At 49.4% G+C, this 26,852-nt stretch overlaps 2 protein-coding genes across 48 annotated transcripts in view; one reads left to right on the top strand and one right to left on the bottom strand.

Moving 5' to 3' along the window:
* The first annotated feature begins 2,087 nt into the window (after positions 1-2,087).
* AGMAT (agmatinase (putative)) lies at positions 2,088-13,185 on the top strand. 7 transcript variants are annotated; one of them, XM_084962991.1, is made up of 8 exons: positions 2,088-2,151; positions 3,875-4,139; positions 6,305-6,507; positions 8,138-8,186; positions 9,235-9,430; positions 10,897-11,076; positions 12,170-12,254; positions 12,991-13,185. In XM_084962991.1, exons 1-8 carry the CDS (start codon positions 2,118-2,120, stop codon positions 13,062-13,064), a joined length of 1,086 nt encoding a protein of 361 aa, XP_084819117.1. In that variant the 5' UTR covers positions 2,088-2,117; the 3' UTR covers positions 13,065-13,185. The 7 variants fall into 7 exon arrangements, 4 of the variants coding, with proteins under 4 accessions (XP_084819117.1, XP_005665089.2, XP_003127670.1 ...); XM_005665032.4 differs by having other exon boundaries at positions 12,155-12,254; XM_003127622.5 differs by lacking the exon at positions 2,088-2,151 and having other exon boundaries at positions 3,765-4,139.
* Positions 13,186-15,139: 1,954 nt separating this feature from the next.
* DNAJC16 (DnaJ heat shock protein family (Hsp40) member C16) overlaps positions 15,140-26,852 on the bottom strand; it is a 38,780-nt gene continuing 27,067 nt past the window's right edge. For 5 of the 41 annotated variants that reach the window (XM_084962939.1, XM_084962956.1, XM_084962952.1 and 2 more), the window contains 9 exons: positions 26,161-26,291; positions 24,074-24,257; positions 22,793-22,975; positions 22,565-22,641; positions 21,376-21,456; positions 21,181-21,279; positions 20,464-20,634; positions 18,315-19,966; positions 15,140-15,672 (listed from right to left, as the gene is read on the bottom strand). In XM_084962939.1, the coding sequence (XP_084819065.1) occupies positions 19,567-19,966; positions 20,464-20,634; positions 21,181-21,279; positions 21,376-21,456; positions 22,565-22,641; positions 22,793-22,975; positions 24,074-24,257; positions 26,161-26,291 (1,326 nt within the window). In that variant the 3' untranslated portion in view covers positions 15,140-15,672; positions 18,315-19,566. Of the gene's footprint in view, positions 19,967-20,463; positions 20,635-21,180; positions 21,280-21,375; positions 21,457-22,564; positions 22,642-22,792; positions 22,976-24,073; positions 24,258-26,160; positions 26,292-26,852 lie in introns of all 41 variants that reach the window. The other 36 variants (XM_084962924.1, XM_084962942.1, XM_084962947.1 and 33 more) reach the window with 20 other exon arrangements.

Below are 26,852 nucleotides of genomic sequence, written 5' to 3'. Positions count from 1 at the left end.
ATAGCCTGGGAACCTCCATATGCCACAGGTACGGCTCTAAAAAGGCAAAGAAAGAAAGAAAGAAACTCAGATAGGTAATAGTTTTTTTGAAAAAGGATTTTTTTCCCACCGTGCCTGCAGCATACAGAAGTTGTCTGGCCAGGGATAGAACCAGTGCCTCAGCTGCAGCCCAAGCAACAGCAGCAACCATGCTGGATCCTTAACCTGCTGAACCACCAGGAAACTCCTAGGTAATACAAATTTGAAAAGAAATTTTAGAGAGTTGCCTGGTGATCTAGTGATTAGGACTCGTCCTTTTTACCACTGCAGCCCTGGTTCAATCCCTGGTTTGGTTCCTAAAAGTTTTTTTTGTTGTTGTTGTTGTTGTTGTTGCTATTTCTTGGACCACTCCCGCGGCATATGGAGGTTCCCAGGCTAGGGGTTGAATCGGAGCTGTAGCCACCGGCCTACGCCAGAGCCACAGCAACGCGGGATCCGAGCCGCGTCTGCAACCTACACCACAGCTCACAGCAACGCTGGATCGTTAACCCACTGAGCAAGGCCAGGGACCGAACCCGCAACCTCATGGTTCCTAGTCGGATTCGTTAACCACTGCGCCACGACGGGAACTCCCCAATCCCTGGTTTGGAAACTAAGATTCCACATCAGGTAGCAACACACTGTGACAAAAAAAAAAAAAAAAAAAAAGAAAGAAAGAAAGAAAGAAATTTTAACATCAAAAAAATTTATGGGATTTCCCGTTGGGGCACAGTGGTTAACAAATCCGACTAGGAACCCTGAGGTTGCTGGTTTGATCCCTGGCCTCGCTCAGTGGGTTAAGGATCCTGCGTTGCTCTGAGCTGTGTTGTTGTTCGCAGATACAGCTCGGATCTGGCATTGCTGTGGCTGTGGCATAGGCTGGCAGCTGTATTTCCAGTTAGACCCCTAGCCTGGGAACCTCCATATGCTGCAGGTGTGCCCTAAAAAGTCAAAAAAAAAAATATATAGCCATATCAAAGAATGCATCGAAGCCTATGCTCCTACACTGACTACCTGAGTTATTATTCTGCCTCGATCCCCCCTCTGGAGTTAAGAGACTCTAACTGCAGGAGCGGGGGTGGCAGTGGGGTGGGGTGGGGCGGACTGCTCTGACTGCTTCCTGCTGACAAGGGGCATCATTAGAGGAAATCAGTTAGGTCTCTCCACTCATGGGATGGTCAAGTGGGCTTCCATACATAACACTGGGTACCTCGTCTATCACCATTTGAAGGTTGATAGCTCTTAACTTTTTTTTTTTTTTCCTACTGTACAGCATGGTGACCCAGTTACACATACATGTATATTTATATATTCTTTTTTCTCACATTATTGTGCTCCATCATAAGTGACTAGACATCGTTCCCAGTGAAGGTTGATAGCTTTTAATCGGGATGTCATGAAGCGAGAAATACAATTAATTACACAGGGTCTGAAAAAAAGGATCAAGATCACAGTGGTGACTGGTGAGCAAATGTTTCCACCAGGAGGAGGAGGTCAACCAGTTCCAGAGGGCAGCTCCAAACGCTGGAGCTGGATGCGACATGGTGTGAATCTGCTGCTGGCGATCTTGCAGGGAATCAGACACCTTCTTGTGAGCGCTGGTGGATTGGATCGGATCCCAGACGAGTCTGCAAAAGACGATGCCAGAAAGATGTTACTGGAATCCGGGTTCTAGTTTGCGGAGCTGAAGAATGAACTTTGTGAACACACAGGCAGCAAGCAAGCAAAGTCTTTATTACAGGAAAACAAAGAGCTCCCAGGACAGGCTGAGAGGGGAAAGAAGAGTCCCCTATTCATGGATTTTGAATCCAATCAAACTCTTTCATGTCAAGCATTTTATTTGTTAATTTTTATTTTTTATTTTTTGCTTTTTAGGGCCGAACTCGTGGCATATGGAAGTTCCCAGGCTAGGAGCTGAATCAGAGCTGTAGCTGCCAGCCTACACCACAGCTCACAGCAACACCGGATCCTTAACCCACTGAGGGAGGCCAGGGATTGAATCTGCAGGGCAACTCTGCCCTTTGAACCCTGGGTGGTCTGGGAGCTGGCACACTCTCCTGGGCTACAGTGGGGAACAGCAGGGCCGGCACGGGGGCAGGATGCTGCAGCTGCTGGTTTCTGGCTGTGTCCGAGGCCTAAGGGCCGGCACGGGCATGCAGCAAGGGCGTACTTCCCCTGCACCCAGAGAGTCCTGCTGCAGGGCTTAGCCACCCAGCCTTAGGTTGAATTAGAGCTACAGCTGCCAGCTCACACCACAGCCACAGCAATGCCAGATCTGACCTATACTGCAGCTCATGGCAACACCAGATCCTTAACCCACTGAGTGAGGCCTGAGATTGAGCCTGCATCCTCATGGATACTAGTCAGGTTCGTTATCGCTGAGCCACAAAGGGAATTCCCTATTGTTTAATTTCTTTGGCCAAGACTGCTACATATGGAAGTTCTTTGGCCAGAGATGGAGTGCATGTCACAGCAGCACCTGAGCTGTGACAACACCGGATTTTAACCCGCTGAGCTATCAGGGAACACTGAGCATTTTATACTTTTTTTTTTTTTTTTAGCTGCCCCAAGGCATATGGAGTTCCCAGGCTAAGGATCAGATCTGAGCTGCAGTCTCAACCTAAGCTGCTCACATAACTTCATTACGAATCACCTTTTTCTCCCCTGAAAGGTAAGGAGAACTGCAGGTTCGTGGGCTCGCCTCTAAGGCCTTTTTTAAAAAGGTTATTTAGAAAGACTGCTTCCTGAGACTCCCACCCAGACATTTCTTAGTACACTATTTTAAAAAAATGCTCTGGGAGTTCCCTCATGGCTCAGCAGGTTAAGGATCCAGCAGTTGTCATTACTGTGGCTCAGGTTTGATGCCTGGCCTGGGAACTTCCACATGTCCAGGGCTCAGCCAAAAAAAAAAAGAAAAAGAAAAAGAAAAAAGAAAGCTCCAATTTCTCTTGCTTAAAGAAAGGTCTTTCCCCTTGAAATCTTTCAGGTTTTAAAAATATTACTGTGGGAGACATAGAAAATAGACCTGTGGTTGCCAAACGGATAGACAGTGAGGTCTTATTATATAGCAGAGGGAACTATATCCAAGATCTTTGGATAACCCATAATGGGAAGGATTCTTTTTTTTTTTTTTTTTTTTTTCTTTTTATGGCCGCATGGCATATGGAGTTTCCCAGGCTAGGGGCCTAATCAGAACTACAGCCGCTGGCCCAAGTCACAGCCACAGCAATGCCAGATCTGAGCTGCGTCTGTGACCTACACCACAGCTCACAGCAACGAGAGATCCTTAACCCACTGAGCAAGTGAGTGAGGCCAGGGATCAAACCCAAAACCTCATAGTTTCTAGTTACATTCCTTTTCACTGTGCCATGATGGGAACTCTGGAAAGGAATATTTTTAAAAAGGATGTATATGTGTGTATAACTGAGTCATTTTGATGTACAGTAGAAATCAGTACAACATTGTAAATCGACTATACTTTGATAAAAAAAAATTTAAGAAAATGTTTAAATAGTCCAAAACAAAAACAAAAACCCTAGGAGAAGAAACTGATAAAGGCCTGGCTTTGGGGGGAGGAAGGCACAGACACACCTGGGGCAGTGCGGGTGGAGGTGAGTGGTGAGCCTGGGCTTTATTTACCAAAGGAGCTAGAGGCTGAAGTCCAGAAAAGGGTGCAGGGGGGAGAGCAGCCCAGTCCCTGGGGCCCCTCCCCCCTGCCTGAGATCCTCAGGGCAACTCTGCCCTTTGAACCCTGGGTGGCCCGGGAGCTGGCACATTCTCCTGGGCTACGGTGGGGAACAGCAGGGCCGGCACGGGGGCAGGATGCTTCAGCTGCTGGTTTCTGGCTGTGCCCGAGGCCTAAGGGCCGGCGTGGGCGTGCGGGGGCTGCTTCCCCTGCACCCAGCGAGTCCTGCTACAGGGCTTGGCAACCCAGGCCTCAGCCCGAGCCGCCAAGCCTCCAACACTCCCCGGAACCAGCCTCCCAAAGCTGATTTCGTGGCCCGGTCAGTGGGCATCTGTTCCATGATGCGGCTGCCCGTGCAGGCCTCCCCCGAGGGACTGGACGCTGCCTTCATCGGGGTGCCCCTGGACATTGGGACCTCCAACCGGCCCGGGGCAAGGTAAGGCCTGAAGGACTTTGGGACATGTGTCAGGAAAGCCTGGCGGCCATGCACCCACCAAACTAACAGAGAGGCCTCTTTGCTTACCCAAGGTTGGACTGGAAGGTGGTGCCTGGCTCCAAAGTGCCCCTAAACCTTTGAGAAACCATTGCTTTTCCACCTCCCTCATCAAGAGACCCCCAGAGCTCACCATGTGTGTCATCTATATGTAATGAAAGGGGGTTCAGGGGTTCCAGTTTTGGCTCAGAGGGTTAGTGTCTGTGAGAATGTGGGTTCCATCTCTGGCCTTGCTCATGCCTCTGGGGTCCCAAGTTGCTGCAGCTGTGGTGTAGGCTGGCTGCTGCATTTGAAGCTGCAGCTCCAATTCCACCTCTAGTCTGGGAACTTCCATATGGCAGCAGGTGTGGCCATAAAAAAAAGAAAGAAAGAAAGTGGGTTCCAGGACCGAGGCTTCTCCACGCCCCATTCCCTGGCCTTGTTGGGATAGTGGCTGGGGGTACCCCAGGTTTACAAAGCAGGGGACATTAAGTTTGATTGAGGACAGAAGGTTTTTGCCTCTTCCCAAAACCTGACTCAAGAATTTCTCAAGCATTTCCCATTGTGGCTCAGTGGTTAACAAATCCGACTAGGAACCACGCGGTTTCAGGTTTGACTCCTGGCCTCGCTCAGTGGGTTAGGGATCTGGCATTGCCGAGCTGTGGTGTAGGTTGCAGATGTGGCTTGGATCTGACATTGCTGAGGCTCTGGCGAAGGCCGGTGGCTACAGCTCTGATTAGACCCCTAGCCTGGAAACCTCCATATGCTGCAGATGCAGCCCTAGAAAAGACAAGATAAAAAAAACAAAAGAATTGCTCAAATTAAGGCACTTTTTGTAAGATCAAGTCAGAGAGAGTTAAATTGATTTTCCTAATGATTGAACATCAGATGTTTCTCTTCTTTTTCTTTTTTCTTGTTTTTTGCCATGCCCTCACCACATGGAAGTTCCCGGGTGCCAGGGATCGAACCTGTACCACTGCAACAAGACACTGCAGTGACAATGCCAGATCCTTATTCCAATTCCTTATCCCACTAAGCCACATGGGAACTCCGACACCAGCTACTTCATTTTTTCTTTCTTTTTTGATGGCTGCACCTTCAGCATATGGAAGTTCCCAGGTTAGGGGTTGAATCAGAGCTGCAGCTGCCAGCCTCTGCCACAGCCACAGCCACAGCAATGCCAGATTTGAGCCGATCTGTGACTTACACTGAAGCTCACAGCAATACTGGATCCTTAACTCACTGAGTGAGGCCAGAGATTGAACACATGCCCTCATGGATACTGGTTGGGTTCATTACCACTGAGCCACAGCAGGAACTCCCCATCAGCTATTTCTGATTCAGCTCAGCAACATTACATCTGACTACTGGTCTGAGTTATAGATGCCACATTTTATTAAAAGTTTTCTAAGCTCAAGGTGCTTTGCATAGGTGACCTCATTTGCTTATTTATTTTTTGGTCTTTTTTAGGGCCTCACCCGTGGCACATAGAGGTTCCTAGGTTAGGGGTTGAATCGGAGCCATAGCCGCTGGCCTATGCCAGAGTCACAGCATCTTGGGATCCGAGCCTCATCTTTGACTTACACCACAGCTCAAGGCAACGCAGGATCCTTAAAGGTCTGAGTACGGCCAGGGATCAAACCTGCATCCTCATGGATACTGGCCAGATTCGTTTCCACTGAGCCACAACGGGAACTCTAGGTGACCTCATTTAACTCTTAAACAATAGGGTAAGGTAAGTAGTATTTTTTAACAGATTAGGAAATTGAGGCTTAGGGAGATTAAGAAATGCTCTAAGGCCGTTTAGTAAATTGGTGATGGGTGGGCTTCTGTGCCTTTAATCTCTTCACTATGTAGCTTAGATCAGTGGTTCTCAGCAGGGGTTGATTTTGTCTCTGGGGACATTTGCCAGGGTCTGGAGGCAGTTTTGCTTATAACATTGTGAGGGGAGGGGTGCTACTGGCATCTAGTAGGTGAAGACCAGGGATGCCACTAAACTTGCTACAATGAACAGAATGCCCCCTTTCCCCAAAGTGTCATCCAGGCCCAGTGCAGAGGCTGGGGAGCCCAGGCCTAGGGAGGACTTCGACCTTTAGGCATGGCTCACGGAATGATTCTTCCTCCTCCAGATATGGACCCCGACGGATCCGGGAGGAATCAGTGCTGCTTCGCCCGGCCAACCCCAGCACGGGAGCCCTCCCCTTCCAGTCCCTCATGGTCGCAGACCTAGGAGATGTGAATGTCAACCTTTACAACCTTCAGGACAGCTGCCGCCTCATTCGAGAGGCCTATCAGAAAATCGTGGCAGCTGGCTGTATCCCTCTGACCTTGGGTAATGGCACCTGCCAGGGCGAGTGCCATTCTCTGAGCTCAGTGTTTATTTATCCTGAGCATGGACTGCAGTTACTCCTCCAGGGCGAGGCGCGGCGAATGTGGAGACAGTAGGGAAGGGAACATTTTCAGTTCACTTATTTTAACCTCGGAGAAGAGGATATTTAAATTTCTGGGCTAGTCTGACCGACAGGGATGGACCAGGGTGAAGCGAGGGAGGCATTCACCTCGGTGCGGGATGTAAGGGGCCAGAAACGCTGCCGTCGCTCCATTTTCCTGATTTTCCCTTTTTGCCTCAGGCTTCACTCTGGCTCAGAACAGCACAGTTCCTGATCCTTTTTTCTTTCTTTCTTTTTTTTTTTTTTTTTCAGTCTTTTTGTCTCTTTAGGGCCGCACCCACAGCATACGGAGGTGCCCAGGCTAGGGGTCTAATCAGAGCTGTAGCCACTGGCCTACACCACAACCAGGATCCGAGCAGCGTCTGCAACCTACACCACAGCTCACGGCAATGCTGGATCCTTAACCCACTGAGCGAGGCCAGGGATCAAACCCACAATCTCATGGATGCTAGTTGGGTTCATTAACCACCCAGCCACGACAGGAACTCCCCTGATCCTTTCTTTAAAATTTATCATGGGAGTTCCTGCTGTGGTGAAGAGGAAACAAACCCAACTAGCATCCATGAGGATGTGGGTTTGATCCCTGGCCTTGCTCAGTGGGTTGGGGATCTGGTGTTCTGATGAACTGTGGTGTAGGTCACAGAATTGGCTGGGATCCTGAGTTGCTGTGGCTGTGGGGTAGGCCAGCAGCTGCAGCTCTGATTCAACTCCTAGCCTGGGAACTTCCATATGCCATGTGTGTGGCCCTTTAGTTTTTTTTATTTTTTATTTTTTTTGTCTTTTTGCCATTTCTTGGGCCGCTCCCGCAGCATATGGAGGTTCCCAGGCTAGGGGTCAAATCAGAGCTGCAGCTGCCGGGCTACCCCACAGTCACAGCAACGTGGGATCCGAACCAGGTGTGTGACTTATACCACAGCTCATTGGCCACTCCGGATCCTCAACCCACTGAGCAAGGTCAGGGATAGAACCTGAGTCCTCATGAAGACGAGCTGGTTCGTTACCACTGAAGCACCACGTGAACAACTCTTTTAAACGATGATGTGCTGTCAAACACTTAGAGGCCATTTTCCCACCACTGAACAAGATCTTACTTTAGATGGGGTTATATAGTTCTTCCATCTAATCGAAAGGGTGGGAGTTCCTGTTGTGGCTCAGAGGAAACGAATCTGACTAGCATCCATGAGGACGAAGGTTTGATCCCTGGCCTTGCTCAGTGGGTTAAGCATCTGGCGTTGCCGTGAGCTGTGGTGTAGGTCTCAGACGTGGCTTGGATCTGGCGTTGCTGTGGCTGTGGTGTAGGCCGGCAGCTTCAGCTTTGATTTGACCCCTTAGCCTGGGAACTTCCATATGCCACTGGTGCGGCCCTAAAAAGACAAAAAAATAAAAAAATAAAAAAATAAAAGGGTGGCAGAATTGGGCAGATTGAAGATTGTTCTAGGTGATAGTTGGTCCTCGAATCTCATCCATGTTCCTCGAATCTCATCCATGTTTCTTCTTTTTTCCTCTTCGAAGGTGGAGATCACACCATCACATATCCCATATTGCAGGCGATGTCAGAAAAGTAAGTTCCCCAAAACTGGGCCCAAGCAAAGTTTCAAAATCCAGGAGCTGGGGAATGAGTGGTTTCCTGCTAGATGGCATCCGATGCTGGCTTGAGTTATTGCGGGTGATGGGAAATTCCCGACTGAGTTGCTCTTACGGATCAAAATTAAGGTCAAGCTCCAGGTGTGTCTGTCAGTCACCGGCTGGAAGCCAAGACAATTTATTCTTACCCTCCCTTGCCCTAGATCTGCTCTGGTATGCACGCTCAGCATTTGCCTCTGTTTTCGGAAGATGAGCTCCTAGTGAAACCCACAATCCCAGCTAACTTCAGTTTCTGTTTTGCTTCAAAGGCCAAATGCAAATACTAACAGGCACAATGGTGTTGCTTGCTGAGGAGAGGCCCTGCTTTTCCCCGAAAGGGCCCCATTCCCAGAGGATGAGAAGATGGATTTTTCCAGTAGTGCAAGTCTCTCCAGGGATTGACTAATTTTGGTTCATTAGTTTGAGAAAGACAGATGGGCCAAGGTGGTGCGGCTCCAGAATTCATATATAGGAAAGACATGTGGGAAGCATTCTTGGTTGGGGGTGGGTGGCTGGGTACAAGTCTTTTCTTGAAGCTTTGTTTGCCTTGGCATTGATCTGGACTGTCTGTTTATTTTGGGTGGCTGGCAGGGTTGGTGGAGACTATGGAGAGAGAGCTGGATGGAAGCAGCATCTTGGTACTAAAGCTGGAGAAATGGTGGCGCTGATTAGTTGAGCCTTGAGCTCACCTGAGCCACCACCCTCTATGCTCATCTTCCGGGCCCTCTCTGTCGCTCAGTGAAGAGAATTCTGGGTAATAGGTGGGGAGAGTCATGACTCTTTTCTGCCTGGCTCCTCTGCACTGACTGTTCTTCTGAGATGCTAAGTGGTTGGTTGGAAGACAGAAACCAGTTACAAGGCTGGTAATTGATGCCAGGTACCCCCTCCGTGGCTATCAATTATCATCAAGTTTTGGGGGCCTGGAGGGTGGCTGTGCTTGGGCCCCACTGAGCGGCTTGGCCTCTGAGCTGCCCTGTTGTCATCAGGCACGGCCCCGTGGGGCTGGTGCATGTGGACGCGCACATGGACACGGCGGACAAGGCCCTGGGGGAGAAGCTCTACCACGGGTCGCCCTTTCGCCGATGCGTGGAGGAGGGACTCTTGGACTGTAAGCGCGTGGTGCAGATTGGCATCCGGGGCTCTTCCCTGACCTTGGACACCTACAGCTATAGCCGGAGCCAGGTGACAGACCGAAACCCCTCCCTCTGTCCCCAGCCCCCAGGGAGCCTTCTGAATCTCACTGCTCACTCAGTGGCAGCTCTGCTTTCAAAGGGGCTTTGCTAATTGAGTTCAAAAAGGAGGAAGAGAAGCTGAATTTGCATCACTGGGAGCAGAGAGCAGCAAGGATGTTAGTGGGTGGGGCAGAGGAGGCTTCTTGCTGGGGAGGGAAGCAGAAACTAGCCCTTGGATGTCATTGGCTTGGAAAAGAGGTGAGGAGGTCCAGACCCAAGGTGAGTGGCTGCCTTCTTCTTTTTCTTCTTCTTCTTCTTTGTTTTTGGTCTTTTTGCGTTTTTCTAGGGCCGCTCCCGTGGCATATGGAGGGTCTCAGGCTAGGGGTCTAATTGGAGCTGTAGCCACCGGCCTACGCCAGAGCCACAGCAACATGGGATCCGAGCCACATCCCCAACATGCATCACAGCTCACGGCAATGCCAGATCCTTAACCTACTGAGCAGTGCCAGGGATTGAACCCGCAACTTTATGGTTCCTAGTCGGATTTGTTAACCACTGCACCACGATGGGAGCTCCTTCTTCTTTTTAATGGCTGCACCTGAGGCATATAGAAGTTCTGGGGCCAGGGATTACATTCAAGCCACAGCTGTGACCTGTGCTGCAGCTGTGGCATTGCTGGATCCTTTAACCCACCATGCCAGGCTGGGGATTGAACCTGTGCCTCCACAGTGACCTGAGATGCTGCAGTTGGATTCTTAACGCACTGGGCCTGAGTGGGAACTCCCGCTTCTCTTTCTTCCTTTCTTTCTTTCTTTCTTTCTTTGGCTGTGCCTGTGGCATGTGGAAATTCCTGGGGCTAGGGACTGAACCCTAGCCACAGCAGTGACAACACCAAATCCTTAATCCACTGAGCCACCAAGAAACTCCCAGATGTGGCCACCTTCTTAGTTCTTGTCCCCAAACCTACTAGACAGTCAGGTAAACACAAATGACAGACCCCAACAGGAAAGAGCCAAGTTCCTCGCTTTTAACGCATGGCAAAGGCCAATCTTCTGGACACAGCTGTTTAGGAGCTGCTACCATGAGCCATCCAGAGTTTCTCACTCTTGCCTTAACCAAGATTCTGTCTTATCCCACCTCCACAGGTCAGCTTTGACTTACTCCCAACTTCTTTTGCCGGGGGGGGGGGGGGCGGTTCCTGTGGCATGTGCAAGTTTCCAGGACAGGGATCGAACCTGGGCCATAGTTGTGTTTCCGTGGATCCTTAACCCACTGAGCCACAAGGGAGCTCCATTCTCCCGATTCTTTACCAGTCATCATCCCTCCCTCTCTCACCTGTGAAATGAGGATGAGGCTCCCTCCTCATGGGGATAGAGGTGCACATGAGCTGAGCATGGGGTAGGCCCATAGGAGATGCCCAGTAAAGGCTGCCGTGCCCAAATGTCTGCCTTCCACTCTTCATTTCTCCCTTTGCAGGGCTTTCGGGTGGTCCTGGCTGAAGACTGCTGGCTGAAGTCACTGGTTCCTCTGATGGGGGAAGTGAGGCAGCAGATGGGAGGCAAACCCATTTATATCAGCTTTGATATTGACAGCTTGGATCCCGCCTATGCCCCAGGGACGGGGACACCTGAAATTGCTGGCCTGACCCCGAGTCAGGTAGGAAGGCACCGCTCGTGGCCATTCCTGGGGGTGAGGAGTCTTAGCTCCTCACTTTCCTGGGACTTGAACTGAGTCTTCGGGAATCAGGTTGGGATTTCATTATTTTATTTTTATTTTTTGTCTTCTTGCCTTTTCTAGGGCCACTCCTGCGGCATATGGAGGTTCCCAGGCTAGGGGTCTAATTGGAGCTGTAGACACCAGCCTATGCCACAGCCACAGCAACGCAGGATCTGAGCCGTGTCTGCAACCCACACCACAGCTCACAGCAACGCTGGATCCTCAACCCACTGAGCGAGGCCAGGGACCGAACCCGCAACCTCATGGTTCCTAGTCGGATTCGTTAACCACTGCGCCCTGTGGCTGTGGTATAGGCCGGCAGCTGTAGCTCCCGTCCCACCCCTAGCCTGGGAACCTCCATATGCTGTGAGTGTGGCCCTAAAAAGCAAGAAAAAGAAAAAAAAGATACTGGAGTAGATGAATGAAGACTGCCTGAACCTAATCAATTATCTTAGACGCTCTCAGAAGGGAGCTGGGTGGTAACTGCCTGTCTCAATTCTCATCAGTTTTCTAAAACACTCCTCACGCGTCACTTCTCCTCCTTTCGGCTTTTCACCCGCAGAGTGGAAGCTAAGTGATGCTCTTCCTACCCGCCTCACGCCCCTCTGATCCTGTCTTTCAACCATGTCTAACTACTCGTCCTTCTTCCATCTTGGCGCCTTTGCCTGTGACTTTCCTTCTGCCTGGGCTGCCCTCCTTCCCTGCTCATCTGCTTGGTCAATGCCATGAGCTAAGAGCCTCCACCTTCGGGGAAACTTCCCCCACCTCTTCGGGCTATTAGATGCGTTTATACTGCATTCTCAGCTTGTTTCTCTTGAAGCCCTTAATGCATGGCATTGAAGTGACTGCTTTGATGGTCTCAGTGAGCCCACCTGTATATGCCTGATGGTCAATGACTGTTTATCGAGCGAAAGCAGCAGTTTCAAGGCAGAGGGTGGGCCTGTGTTGGGAGACTCCATGGAAGTCTCCCAACTGGTTGCTTTCCATTGTCGATGATGACCTCTGTGGACAACCCAAGCTTGATCTTGGGCAGGCTCTGGAGATCATCCGAGGTTGTCAAGGCCTGAACGTGGTGGGTTGTGATCTTGTGGAAGTTTCGCCGCCATACGATCCTTTTGGTGAGTAAGGGAGACAAATATGCTCTGTAGGCAGCTGCTAGTTTAATTTGTATTAATCTAGTTAATTGAGTAGATTGCCAGGTCCTTTTACATAACTCAGGAACCTGCTGAGTATGTCCTACAGCGAAGAAATAAACCTGTTATTGCACAGCATACAGACCTGAGCTAATGAACCCTAACAAAACCCCTGGGAAGCTGGTAAGGATTATTAGCTTTGCCCACCGTCAGCAAGAGAGGGAGAAAGAAGCCTGCAGTTTGGTGACAGGGTGACACAGATCCATTTGCCTTAGGTGTTTCGTTGAAAAGTGAATTCTCAAGGCCTAAATAATATTTATGAATATTAATAAAGTGGAGGAGTTAGCTGGTTTAGGGGAGAGATTGAAAGCAGATGCCATGTCAATAATCTTTTTCATTTAGAAAAGCTTACAGAGTTAGGGCTGTTTGCCTCTGAGGACAGATAATAAATACAATATACACCATTTTATAGGTTCTCCTTTGGGGGAAGGCTGTTTTCAGAGTAAGCAGAAACTTCTGAATTTTAAAATACTGTTTCTGAATGAAGCTTGATGGAGAGACTGCCTGGGAAAGCACGTCCACAGGGCAGCTGGGCACATAGGGGCGGGGGGGAAAGTGGGACTCTGAAAAAGAAAGTCAGAGAAGAGGATGGAGTCCTGAGAGGTGGGGCCCCGGGCAGTGGTCTGGGCGGTGTTCATGTTTGGGTTTCACTTCTTTGTAGGAAACACGGCCCTCCTGGCGGCTAACTTGCTGTTTGAGATGCTGTGTGTTCTCCCCAAAGTGACAGTCGTCTGAACATTGTGCTTTTCAAGATAAAACAACAGATTGCACGGCCACCAAATTCTCCAGAAGAATTTAAGTGCAAGCCGTCTGTGTGCTGGAGAGTTTATGCCAATAAAACTTTGTTAAAGTGTCACTGGTGGCTATAAAATCAGAGCCTTTAGTAGAACTGAACAACTACTATTTCCTTTTTTTTTTTTTTGTCTTTTTGCTATTTCTTGGGCCGATCCCGAAGCATATGGAGGTTCCCAGGCTAGGGGTCCAATTGGAGCTGTAGCCACCGGCCTATGCCAGAGCCACAGCAACTCGGGATCCGAGCCGCGTCTGCAACCTACACCACAGCTCACGGCAACGCCGGATCGTTAACCCACTGAGCGAGGCCAGGGACCGAACCCGCAACCTCATGGTTCCTAGTCGGATTCGTTAACCACTGCGCCACGATGGGAACTCCCACAACTACTATTTCTAAGGCATTTGTTTAAAAAAAAAAAAAAAAAGCACTTGTGCTTCTTTGATTATTTTTCCTTTGATGAACAGTGATGGAGGATAAAGGGGAAAGGGATAGAGAATTTAGTTTAAGATTATTTGGGGAGTTCCCACTGTGACGCAGTGGAAACGACTCCGACTAGTATCCATGAGCACGCAGGTTTGATCCCTGGCCTCGCTCAGTGGGTTGGGGATCCAGCATTGCTGTGCGCTATGGTGTAGGTTGCAGGCGTGGCTTGGATTCCATGTTGCTCTGGCTGTGGCTGGCAGCTGTAGCTCTGATTTGAGGCCTAGCCTGGGAACTTCCATATGCCGTGGGTGCAGCTCCTTGGAGTTCCTGCTGTGGCACTGCAGAAATGAATCTGACTGGGAACCATGAGGTTGTGAGTTTGATCTCTGGCCTTGCTCAGTGGGTTAAGGATTCAGTGTTGCTGTGAGCTGTGGTGTAGGTCATGCATGCAACCTGGATCTGGTGTGGCTGTGGCTGTGGCCGGCACCTGTAGCTGATTTGATCCCTAGCCTGGGAACTTCCATCCGCTGCAGGTGCAGCTCTAAAAATATATATATGTGTGTATATATGTATATATTGTGTATATATGTATATATATGTATATGTGTATATATATATAAAACTGCTCCTCTGAGTAGCTTAGAGCTGCATCTGGGCTTCAGCATCACTGTGAACATTAAAAAAGTCTGAAAGAAAATAACATGCAGATCCTAATGAAGAAACTTCTGGAGTTGCTGCTGTGGTGCAGTGGGTTAGGGTTAGGGATCCAGTGTTGCTGCAGCTGCAGCAGAGGTTGCAGCTGCAGCTCAGATTTGATCCCTGGCCTGGAAACTTCCATAAGGCCACACCTGCAGCTGAAACAGAAAACAACAAAAAAACCTTCCCACTCAAAAGCCTAGAAGGATGCATGAATTTCTTCTAAACCAGTTGAGATCGGCTGGCCTCCAAAGAGCTTTTTTTTTTTTTGGCTGCACCTGCAGCAAGTGGAAGTTGCAGGGACAGGGACAGAACCCACATCACTGCAGTAACGAGAGGCACTGCAGTGACCACACTGCATTCTTAACCTGCTGAGCCAGCAGGGAACTCCCAAAGAGCTCTTAATGACACTTCCTTGGTTTTGCATTATCTTCTCTTCAAGCTGACCCACCCACTATGACAACAGTTCCTAAAATCTGCAGTCAAGCCATGCTGATCTTCTTAAATTTTTTTTTTTAGGGCCACACCTGCGGCATATGGAGATTCCCAGGCTAGGGGTCAAATCGGAGCTACAGCTGCTGGCCTACACCACAGCCATGGCAACATGGGATCTGAGCCATGTCTGCATCCTAAACTACAGCTCATGGCAACGCCAGATCAACCCACTGAGCGAGGCCAGGGATCGAACCCACAACCTCGTGGTTCCTAGTCGGATTTGTTTCCACCGAGCCAGGACAGGAACTCCCTGCGTGCTGATCTTTAACATACCTTTTTTTTTTCTCTTTTTTCCAGCTGCACCTGCAGCTTAAACATACTTTGAGTTACATGTAAATTCAATTGTTTACAATGTGTCCATGGTCAAATCATCACCTCATGATATAAGAACTATCCATAATCATCACACATTAAAATAGTTTATTTCTGTTTCCAGTCTGTAACATCCTTAAAACAAAATAACATCAGCTTCAGTGCCTATTCACGATACAAAACAAAAACAACATAAAAAAGACACCATTTGCCAAATAAGTTATTTGTTCCTAAGAGTATCAAAAGTGCAAAATATTCACCTTCTTTTAAGTCTGTCTTCAAAGTACGATCATCCTCCTTGACAAACTGAACAGACAGATTCAGCTGCTGCCACGCTGTTGGTTTTCAAGGGACAACATCAGGTAGTTGGATGTGAGCAATGTTTCATCTGTGAAGATGCTGTGCATCAGCTTTTCAAGAATTTTGCTTAGAAAAAATGTTTTGAGTGTTTGCTCCTAATCCCTTTTCCCAAACAATGCAAGTCACTTGAAACACACTCAGATCCCATTTCTTTTATATCAGGAAAACATTTATGTACTGAATGAGGAGGAAATCAACCTATTATTTGTTTTTGTCTTTTCTAGGGCCACTCCCGCGGCATATGGAGGTTCCCAGGCTAGGGGTCTCATCGGAGCTGTAGCCGCCAGCCTACCCCAGAGCCACAGCAACGTGGGGTCTGAGCTCTGTTTCCGACCTACACCACAGCTCACGGCAATGCTGGATCATTAACCCACTGAGCAAGGCCAGGGATCAAACCTGAAACCTCATGGTTTCTAGTTGGATTTGTTAACCACTGAGCCACGACGGGAACTCCTCAACCTGTTATTTGAAAACCGCAGCCAGATTTTCATGGTCAGTGATGGCGGCGAGACTGTGGTGCTGAAGTCGGGACAGGCTTGCTCACTGGAGTGCTGCTTCTCTGGTGCTGATGAACTCTATGGTAGACGAACTGTGCTGACACCAGGGCAGTAAGAAAACATTTTTAAAATGGGCTCGTGTATCCACGAAGCCTTGTTTTTAGGCCAGTTTTTGTCCCCATCTGCTAACCGTGACGCAGAGTCTGTATCAACCAGAAATACCTACCTCTAAAAACATCAATGTCATCAGTTTCAAGATATTCGAAGACAAGGAAGTTAACCTCACGCCAAAATTGGGTCTGTGTGGTCACCCATATGAGTAAGAGAAATGGTAGCCTTCGCTTTGCAAGGCAGTGGCTCATACATTCAACACAAAAGTAAACAAATTCATGGAAACATTTAGAAGGAAAGGCTTGGCTGGTCAAGGATAAAGGTCAGTTTAAAACAAAAGCTTCCTAGTGTCCTCTTGGGGAACATATCTGCCGGTCCCCAAAGAGATCTGTGGATCTTTTTAGACTGAAATATCTGCCAACGACGTTTTTACCATTATTACTTGCCTTTCTTAGTACAAAGGAAAGGTGCAGCTATGGAAGGTGACTTTTATTTTAATAATACACTTAAAAAATAGAAGTTTTATGGCTGCACTCGTGGCACATGGAAGTTCCCGGGCCAGGGACTGAATCCAAGTCACAACTGTGACCCGTGCAGCTGCAGTAACGCTGGATCCTTTAACCCACTTCGCTGGGTTGGGGCTTGAACCTGCACCTCCGCAGCAATCTGAGCTGCTGCAGTCAGGCTCTAAACCCACTTCGCACCATGGCGGGACAATTTTTTAAAATGAACAAACCTGGAGTTCCAGTTGTGGCAAAACCGAAACAAATCCGACTAGTATCCATGAGGGTGTGGGTTCAATCTCTGGCCTCGATCAGCAGGTTGGGGATCTGGCGGTGCCAGTGACGGCTGTAGCTGATTCCACCCGCTAACCTGGGAACATCCATGTGCCACGCGTGCAGCCCTAAAAAGCAAAAATTAATCAATCAATCGAAAATTTAAAAAAGCTATTTGCACTGTATCCTGCCTGGAGTTCCCATTGTCTTGGCTCAGTGGAAACGAATCTGACTAGTATCCAGGATGCAGGTTCAATCCCTGGCCTCGCTCAGTGGGTTAAGGATCTGGCATTGCTGTGGCTGTGGCGTAGGCCGGCAGCTGCACCTCCGGTTCGACCCGTAGCCTGGGGACCTCCATATACCACAGGTGCATCCCTAAAATACAAAAAAACCACAAAAACCAAAAACCAAAAAAAAAAAAAAAAAAAAAACAAACAAAAAACAAACTTGAGGAGTTTTGGTTTTTAGAAATTAAGGTCAGGAATCCCATTAGTACCAGAAATTAAAAAATATAAAAGCCTACCACTGAATCAAAACACTACTCATATAAGCAACTTGGCCACAAAAGATGCAGAAAATAATTCTGAGGGTTTGGTGCATCACGGAGCCAATTCTACCTAGGCCAGGTGCCATGAGCTATCACAATCAAAATAAACATCCATTTTTAGAGGATCATGTGGAAAAATAAAGCCTGGCAGTGATTTATTCTTTTTTTTGTTTTTATTGTTTTTTTAGGGTTGCACCTGAGGCATATGGAAGTTCCCAAGCCAGGGGTCGAATCAGAGCTGTAGCTGCCAGCCTACGCCACAGCCACGCCACATCCGAGCTGCGTCTGCAACCTCCACCATAGCTCACGGCAATGCCGGATCCTTAAATCCACTGAGCGAGGTCAGGGACCAAACCCAAGTCCTCATGGATACTAGCTGGGTTCATTAACCACTGAGGCATGACGGGAACTACAATTTCTTTATTTAAAAAAAAAAAAGCTGTATCATGATAGAAGACTGTAGGAATTTCTGGGCTCAAATAATTTATGACTTGCTACTGTAGCTCAATCCAAGTGGCTTAGTTTAAAGCAATTATGATTAAAGAGAATACTAACCTATTTGGTCCCATCACTGATTTTCACCCTTCACTTCATAAAAGGGCAATCTTTTTTGACATCTGAACTCTCTGAGGTTTTCCAAATTTCACTGGTAGTTTGCTCTAAAAAGAAAAGGTCAACTCTCTAACTGGCTGGTATGAAATGGCATGGAGTCCACCGGTCACTGCAGCTCCATGAGCTGGGGTCCCGATGACAAGTCTGACCCTGTTACTGGTCAAGCAGTTGCTATGAAAACAATTAAGGAGTTCCTGCTGTGGCTCAGCGGTTAACACACCTGACCAGTATGCAGGAGGATGCAGGGTCGATCCCTGGCTTCACTGAGCAGGTTAAGGATCCGGCGTTGCAGTGGCATAGGCCAGCAGCTCAGCTCCGATTCGACCCCTAGTCTGGGAGCTTCCTTATATTGCTGGTGTGGGCCTGAAAAGACAAACAAACAAACAAAAAAAAGAGTGAAAACAATTACAATGAGACATCAAAACATAGGCCAGAAGCTCGAAGTGAGCAAAAAGGAGTCTAGAATGTGCCTTGGTTTTTTTGTCACAAAAGAGGACTTCAAGATACAGTACTTTGGGGGTAACAGTGTTCAAAATACAACTGCTGAGAAATTTTAAGTTCCGTGATACAAAGACATGTCTGGTATTTTACTAAAGAGACACCCCTGGAGGGAAGAGGTTCCGTGAGCCGGACTCATGGCAGGAATAATGTGTCTTCGGTTTAACATCTACTGGCTTTAGAGCAGCTGATGTCTAGGTTCAGAGAACAAGACTATGGGTTATGGCTCCTGATATCCATCCCCTAAAACTGACAGAGGAGAAAGGCATCTGCAAACATACATGCGAATGGCTCGAGGTCATTACAGTACTTCTCCCTGTGCGGAGCCCTCCCTGGTGGAATCCCTCCCTCCCCGGGACACTGAGTGCTCGGGAGGCGGCGGACAGGACTCTCACCAAGGCAGCGCTTCAGGTGCTGCCTAGCCCTCCCTTCTCTCATCTTGGGAAGAAAAGCAAACTTAGGTGGAGAATTGCCGCTCATCCCTACCCTCTGAAAACCGTGGCTGACAAGCTACTGGAGGGAGATGCCCCCCAAAAGGACGTGTGGCCATTTACTACCAGAAACACCATGAATGTCTGATTGCTTGGAACCAGGCCTCTTTCAAGACGCAGGGCCCGGAAGCTGCTGTGTGGGGTTCTGCTGTTACAGCATGCACCGTGGCAGAGGGACCGAGGCGGCCAGGTGGTGGTGGGGGGTGGAGGGAGGGGACAAATGACCTGACCGGCACACCAGGCTCTCTAGGTTCCCTCCAGGTTCTGTGGCAGGGCTGAACCCTGTGCTTCTCCCACAGCATAGAGACAGGATGCGGGGGACGGCGGGGAGCACGTGGCGGGGACCACAGAGGAGAGGGAAAGAGCAGTCTATTTTAAAGAAGTGCGGCATTCAAATGGGGAAAGAAAAACCCAAAGGAAGATATTTTGATCTAGGGAATTCAACGAGGGGTGTTTTCACTCCTCGGTCAGAAGAGGACAAAGGAGAGATTCTTCTAGCCGTTGTTCTGGAAGAATAATCTAAAATCTATACTCTGTCCGTTGTGATCGTTTGAGTCCTGCAAATACCTGTTCACAGAGGCCTGTTTAAAAAGTTGGAAGAGTTTGAGTCTCTCTGCGAGGTCCTCTCAGTCTAGGTCAGGCCACGACGGGATATAAAACCTCTGTAAGGAGCCTTCCAGCAGCCGTTCCATCCATAAGGACAATTTGCTCAGTTTTCCTTTGATGGGCTTGGATCCAAGGCCACTGGAAGATTTCCCTCGAGATTCACCCAGATGGAGGGAGGCGTCAAGGTCGCTGCACGACCCCATGGCCTCCTCCTCTTCGACTGTCTTTTGGGGCTTGAAGAGGCAGAAGTATTTCTTGTGGCCATTCAGAGCCAGCACGTAGCCAGTGTAGTCACGTTCCATGAAATGCTTGTCGTACTGGTTTGGGATCGGGGCCGCGTCTTGAGCAAATTCTAATAAGTACTCTAGCCATTCTCTGTGTTTGTCTAGACTCAGGAAGGAAAAGTGCAGGCAGCTGCTCCTGTAGGAAGGGCAGAAGGAGGATTTAGGGCCTTTCCCGACACATTTAATCACAGGGAGCCCAAGTTCCTCAATCACGTTTCCAAGGATAGGAGAAGGCTTTGGATGGACGGGGCCCGAGTACAGAAAAAAATGAAGGATTTCTGCGGGAGCCCGAGGACTTCTACAACCACGGCGACGGCCACTCATCCATTTCCCTGACCCTTGCCGGGTGTCACTCATGTCACTTCCTGTGTCTGGGAGTTTGGGAAAACACACAAGAGCTAGAGAAGAGTTTCTTGAAAGGGCTCGGAAGCAGACCGAGTTCAGGCTCTTCTGTTCAGAACCAACAGCCAAGGGGAAGAAAGGTCCCTGCGTGTCGGCTTAGATGTCTGGCCTGGAAAGGGCACAGCCAACATCTCGCTGCGTGGAGAAGGCCCCCATGGACAAAGCGGACATGTCCCTCCCGTCTCCTCCTGCGCCACCCCCACCCCCCACCCCCCGGCACGGCGAGCTCACCCGGTGAACGTGTAGACCTCCAAGGCGAATTTCTGCAGCAGGCTGGTCTTGGTGGAGCTGGACAGGATGAGGACCACGTTCATGTGGCCCGGCCGCAGGCGCACCAAGTTGCTGGTGTACGTGACGTCCGTGAGCTCCGTTACCTCCACAAAGCCTTTTTTAGGAATCTTGCTGTGGAGCAAGAGCAAGGAATTAGGATCTTGCAGGATAAGGGGACGCATTACTTTCAGAGGGAATGGCAGAAGAAAACGCGGTGTTCTAACTGGGCTAGACTGGTTATTTGATACTCCTGAGCCTGTTGCATGGGCGGGATGGGAGCGGCCCCGATTTGGTCACCCTGGGCCTGCAAAGAGCCAGGCGGTGCTGTCGTCCGTCGGTGTGGGAGCAGCTTGAGGACAGCAGGAAGGCTGTCCACACGGTTACAGTGACGCACGGGTCTCTGCTTGGGCTCGTCTAGCATCTCTCTGACCTGCTTCCACGCTTCCTGCCGTCCATCTTCAGTCTGAGACTGAGAATCTGAGGGTACTGAGGAGACACCCAGCCCAGGTCCAAACGCCCAGATGGCCTCAGTCAAGGCTCATCGTCTGACTAGACGTCCCTAAACCCGCCTCTCGCGCAAGGAGGGGAACCAGAGCACCCGGATGACTGGACCCTGGATGCCACTTGGCCTGCTGGTCCGTGCCGAGGGGGAGGGGCCTGGAGTCTGGTTACAGCAACCTGCTGGGTTCCTTGGTGAAGCTGGGCTCCGTCTTCCCTGTCTTCGCGTGGGCTTCCTCTTTATCCGGAGGGTTTGACTCTCGCTCATCGTTCGAGTCACTAAAGTGAGAAAAAGGAGTTTTACAGAAAAGCACCCAAGGAGGTTGGGGCTCACCCTTCAGACTCGGCCCTCGGGAGCCACACAGAGGCTCTTACCTGAAGGCCTGGATGATGACGGTGCCAAAGAGGATGAAGAGCGCGGAGAAGACCAGGGACAGAAGGGGCATCATTTCCCGCCTAGAAGGAAGTTCACAAGCTCTGGTCAGCTCTACAGGGCAGCTGTGACATGTCAATGAATGGTTTTAGGTTTCTTCTCTCTGGCTCAAAAAAAACCCCTCTAACCAACCCCAAACAAAAAAGCTTCCAAGGAGTTCCCATTGGGGCTCAGCAGTAACAAACCCAACTAGTATCCATGAGGATGCAGGTTCGGTCCCTGGCCTTGCTCAGTGGGTTAAGGATCCAGCATTGCCATGAGCTGTGGTGCAGGTCACAGATGCAGCTCAGATCCCGAGTTGCTGCGGCTGTGGTGTAGGCTAGCAACTGCAGCTCCAATTCGACCCCTAGCTTGGGAACTTCCATCTGCTGCAGCCTGAGCCCTTAAAACAAACCAAAAAACCCAAAAAGCTTTCATATCAATAAACACTTTCTAATTTCAGACAAAAGAGGTTTTTTGGGGTGGTGGGTGAAAGCAGAGATTTTTTTCCTCATTGTTCTAATTCACAAATAATGTATTAAAAAAGTTTGTGTTTTGTGTCTCAGTACAATAGTCTGTGCTGAATTCTGCAGAAGGAAACACTAAGAAGGGGAACAAAGGATTTAAGCTGTGAACATGGAGGAATGTTCCGAAGTTAAGGGTAGCATCAGTTGACAAAGTTTGTGGAATTATGTTCTTTCCTTTTATTCATTTATTTTCTGGCCAGGATAATTCAGATGTGGCCCAGAGGGGGTGGAGTAGGGAGGGGAAGTGGACCTCTCAAGGCCTTCCCTCGGACTGATGCTCTGAAGTCATATTCACCCACGGACACCCATCAAAGGCCTGCTGTTTTTCAGGAGCTGTGCTGGGGGCCAGGAAGCACAAACACGGGTGTGGTCGTGTTTCGGGAGCTCATGGTCTTAACGGGGTGGGAGTGGTAGGCCCCTCCCTTCCCATATTAACTCATCATATAAAAAACGGGAAGTTACTGAAAGAAAAAGGGGAACAGTTGTTGGAAGTATGCAAGCCCTCTTTCCTTTGCCTCGATGGAATCTACTACGCTCGAGTCAAAGAAGAAAGGACTCTCCCAAAGAAAAACAGCGGTCCTGGCAGTGACAGAGAAAAGGCAGTTGGACCTGGCAGCACTCGTACCAGTTGTTGTGGAAGATGCTGTCCCAGCAGTCTGAGATGTAGTCAGAAGCAGAGTAGAGCCACCGAAGGAGAAAAATCTGTTGAGGAGGAAAATGGATGGTGGTCAAGGCTGGACCCTGGAGGGAGAGGTCCCCGTCCCCAACACGGCCCTGGTGGCAGAACCCCTGCTCGGGCTCTGGGGGCTGAGGAGCCCTGCCTGGTGCCTGCTGTTCCGGGCCACATGCTTACGGGGGCAAGTTCATCAGTCAGGTCGGGGAGCACAGCTTCCGAAGACAGAAGAGCTGGGTCTTTGCGCAGCTGGTCAAGATAACCCAAAAGGATGAACTTATCACTCTCGCTCCCGGTCCAGGGATCCTCCAGGGTTTTATATACCACCCTCCCTGCTGTGTTGCGCCTTTCTAAAATAGACACCTGGGAGGAAAAGAGAGGAAAAACCATTAGAGTTCGCGAAAGAATGGTAAGCTGTTGTTTTTTTTCAGGGAGGATGCCAAAAAGAGTCTAGTGAAGTTGGCAATAAGCTCAAGGACAGATGTGGGCGAGCACCCAGTGTCTGTGAGAGAGCGAAACTTCTCTGACAAAACAATTAACTTTACGATGACGTTTAAAAGCTTTTGTTAAAAGTTCTGGGAGTTGCCATTGTGGCACAGTGGAAATGAATCTGACTAGTATCCAAGAGGATGTGGGTTCGATCCCTGGTCTCCATCAGTAGGTTGAGGATCTGGTGTTGCCGTGAGCTGTGGTGTAGGTCGCAGATGTGGCTCGGATCCCAAGTGGCTGTGGCTGTGGTGTAGGCTGGCAGCTGTAGCTCCCATTCGACCCCTAGCCTGGGAACCTCCATGGCAGGTGAGATCAATCAGGATGAAGTCAAAGAGGCAGAAGTACAGGAGGGAAACTATTACTGGTAGCTTAAGGACACCAGTGAAAAGGAAACTGATGCTCTTATCTTTACCCAGAGGAAAGATGTTTTTTGTGAAGGTCCAAGGCTATCTAGGAGGTGAGGTCACCAGGGTAAAAGACTAGTTTGAGAGTGGTTTCGGGAGTTCCCATCGTGGCGCAGTGGTTAACGAATCCGACTAATGAACCATGAGGTTGCGGGTTCGATCCCTGGCCTTGCTCAGTGGGTTAAGGATCTGGCGTTGCCGTGAGCTCTGGTGTAGGTTGCAGATGTGGCTCGGATCCTGAGTTGCTGTGGCTCTGGCGTAGGCTGGTGGCTACAGCTCCAATTAGACTCCTAGTTAATTGGAGTCTAGTTAAGGATCTGGTGTCATCACTGCTGTGGCTCAGGTCACTGCTTTGGTGCCTGTTTGATTCTGGGCCTGGGAACTTCTGTGTGCTGCAGGTGCAGCCAAAAACCCCATCCAAACAAAAAAAAATGGGTGCTCTCCAAACAGGCTTCAGAGATTTCTGGATTTCCTGGAATCTATGTTCAAAGCTCCTGAGGAGGAGGACACAGAATTGAGTGCCCTGTGCTTGTGAAGAGCTCAGATGGGGTGAAAACCCAAGACTCACCGCTGATTTTCCTTGAAACGCGTTGCTGTCTGGTAGCAGGGTGTCGGCAAACTCCTGCTGCCGATTGCTGTAGACGTGCACAAACCTCACTGTGTCCTGCGTGTTTGCGAGGGCAAAGGACAGGAAGGCCTCGAAGGGCTGACTCAGCTTGGTAGCCTCGGCGGTCAGTAAAACTACACAGTACCTGCACGTCAACAAGAGAAGACCTTGTAACTCACCCCAAGGCCACGGCGAGAACCCGTGCTGGCAAGGGAAGGTGACCGAGCGAATGAAGCATTCCTGTGTGAAAGGTGCTGGGGTGTCTCTGGTGAGAGAAGAGCTCCAAAGACCTGCCTCTTTCTAGATTGCGATGCATTCTCCCAGCCACTTTCCACGACACTAGAAATGTCTTTGGAGGCGACAGTCACTGAAGCCCTGATGCAGAAGACCTTTTCAGAGGCATCTGTCCTAGTTCTTCCACCGCAGGAAGGGCTGGCTGAGCCTGTCTCTGACCTGGGCCACTGGGCCCCACTCTGCAAGGCTTCCTCTGCAGTGGTTCCAATGGAAAGTTCGTCCAGTTCCTCACTCGAGCACGCATTCTCCCTGCACCACCGAGCACTCACTATACACCAGGTAAGGGGGACAACGTTCCTGCCCTCGTGGAGCTTACATTCTCATGGCAGAGGCAGACCACAAATAGATAAATCATGGCAAGTGGGGACAAGGGTCATGAAAAAAAAAAAAAAAAAAGGAGAGAGTCCAGAGTGGGCTGGGAGTCATGCTCCATCCGATCAGGTAAACGTCACCTGGGAGGGTGACGCTCGAGCAAAACCTGAATGCGATGCCACAGGAGGAAGTGGGGTCAGAGCGTTCCAGGCAGGGAGCGCTACAGGCGCAAAGGCCAGCGATGGAGAGGGGCCTGACCCAACTCACAGCTTCAGGGGAATCACTGGCTGCTGGGGAACCACCGAGGGGGTGAGAGTGGAGTGGGAGCAGAGGCGCTCAGAAGGCTAATGTGGTGGACCTGACGAGAGGGGGCCGTGGCCTGGCTAGGGTGGCAGTGGTAACAAAGGTGACAAATGCACGGATGGGGGATATTTTTTGAAAGCTGTGTACATAACAACCCTTAAGGCTTAGGACTGGGCGTTCTCTTGTGGCTCAACTGATGAAGGATCCACGGCTGTCACTGCAGCAGCTTGGGTCGCTGCTGTGCATAGGGTTTGGCTTCTGGCCTGGGAACTTCCAAATGCTTTAGGTGTGGCCATTGAAAAAAAAAAAAAAAAGGTCTAGGATCAGTTGCTTTATATTTAATCAAAGCCTTTCTTCTCTTAGTCTACAAAGGAATCTGAAAACTCTGAAAACACAGGGAAATTTTCTTATTTTAAACAATATTTTAGTTTTTCTTCTTTTTGGCTGTGCCCATGGCATGTAACATGTCTTGGGTCAGGGATCTAACCTTTGCCACAGCAGTGACCCGAACCACTACAATGACAATGCTGGATCCCTAACCCACGAGGCCACTAGAGAACTCCCCCCACCCCCAACTACTTTCAAATAATGTGCTCAAAATGTTTTCCTTTCATATCCAGGCACCTTTCACAGATGAAATCACCCTAAACTTAAAGGCACTGATGCATTAACCTGAAAGAGGTAACGCACTTCCCCTGGATTTCTAGACTTTTTAAAAGACTCTGTATGAACGAGGATGCCTCAGCCTTGCCTTTCCCGGCTACTGATTTTACCATTTTCTCAGGGTCCTCACTCTGCTGCTGTTTTGTCATTAGCCTGGCTCTTCTCTGAGGCCTCCAAAGGCTCACCCTGGGTGGAACACACTGGCAGGAACAGTGATACTACATGAGCGACCCGGGCTCTCCCTGACCCCTGGCAAAATCTACTCATCCTTCAGGGCTCAGCTAAAGGGTTACGTCATAGGGGATCTTCTCTGGGACACCCAATAACCTGGCCCCCGGACTGATCCGCCCCACTACCATCATAGTGGTTCACTGATATCTGTGGCTTGAAGAGTAAACTCTTCAAGTTGCCTTGCAGTAAAGGGCGACCTGCCTCTAGGCTGCAACGACAAGCAGGGCAAAGCCTTCGGTCCTTACTTCCTCTGCCGGTGAGACCGCTTCACAGGGCAGAGTTCGTGGAACACCTTCTGGCTGGTGAGCCTGGCTGCCAACAGATACTTGTTTTGGGTGATAAAGTCGTCAATGACCTGTTTCTTCACACCTCGGGCCTGGAGAAAAACCAGGAGACAGTTGACTCTTACTCAGTTTTCTCATTGAAAAAAGAGCTTTACTTAGAGCTTAATAAAAAGGTGGCTGACCCTGGCCACAGTAATACAACCAAGTAAGTCAGACTTGTCTGAGCAAATAAGCATGGGTGATCTATTTCAACAATATAGGCTAAAAGCAAGAATGCAGCTGTTTCTGGTCAAAGAAAAAAATCAAGTGCCCGTTCCATAGGAGAATTTTTGTATACTTTTTTATGCTGGCAGATTTAAAGAGTCAATAATTGTTAATTTTTACACAAATTTACTTCCATTCAAGATTTGTAGCAAACTGAATAATTAAAAGTAAACTCCAGGTGTTCCTGTTGTGGTCCAGTGGAAACAAACCTGACTAGTATCCATGAGGATGCGAGTTCAATCCCTGGCCTTGCTCAGTGGGTTAAGGACCCAGTGTTGTTGTGAGCTGTGGTGCAGGCCGCAGACATGGCTTGGATACTGCCTGGCTGTGGCCGTGGCGGGCAGCTGTAGCTCTGATTCCATCCCTAGCCTAGGAACTTCCACATGCCT

This window comes from Sus scrofa, chromosome 6 (genome assembly GCF_054392235.1).
Source record: "Sus scrofa isolate SSC_HxYL_T2T_F1_AM1 chromosome 6, Sscrofa_HxYL_maternal_Yorkshire_Landrace_v2.0, whole genome shotgun sequence".
Taxonomy (NCBI): domain Eukaryota; kingdom Metazoa; phylum Chordata; class Mammalia; order Artiodactyla; family Suidae; genus Sus; species Sus scrofa.
Note: the sequence above shows the minus strand (reverse complement) of the source record. Positions and strands in the feature narration are given on the sequence as shown.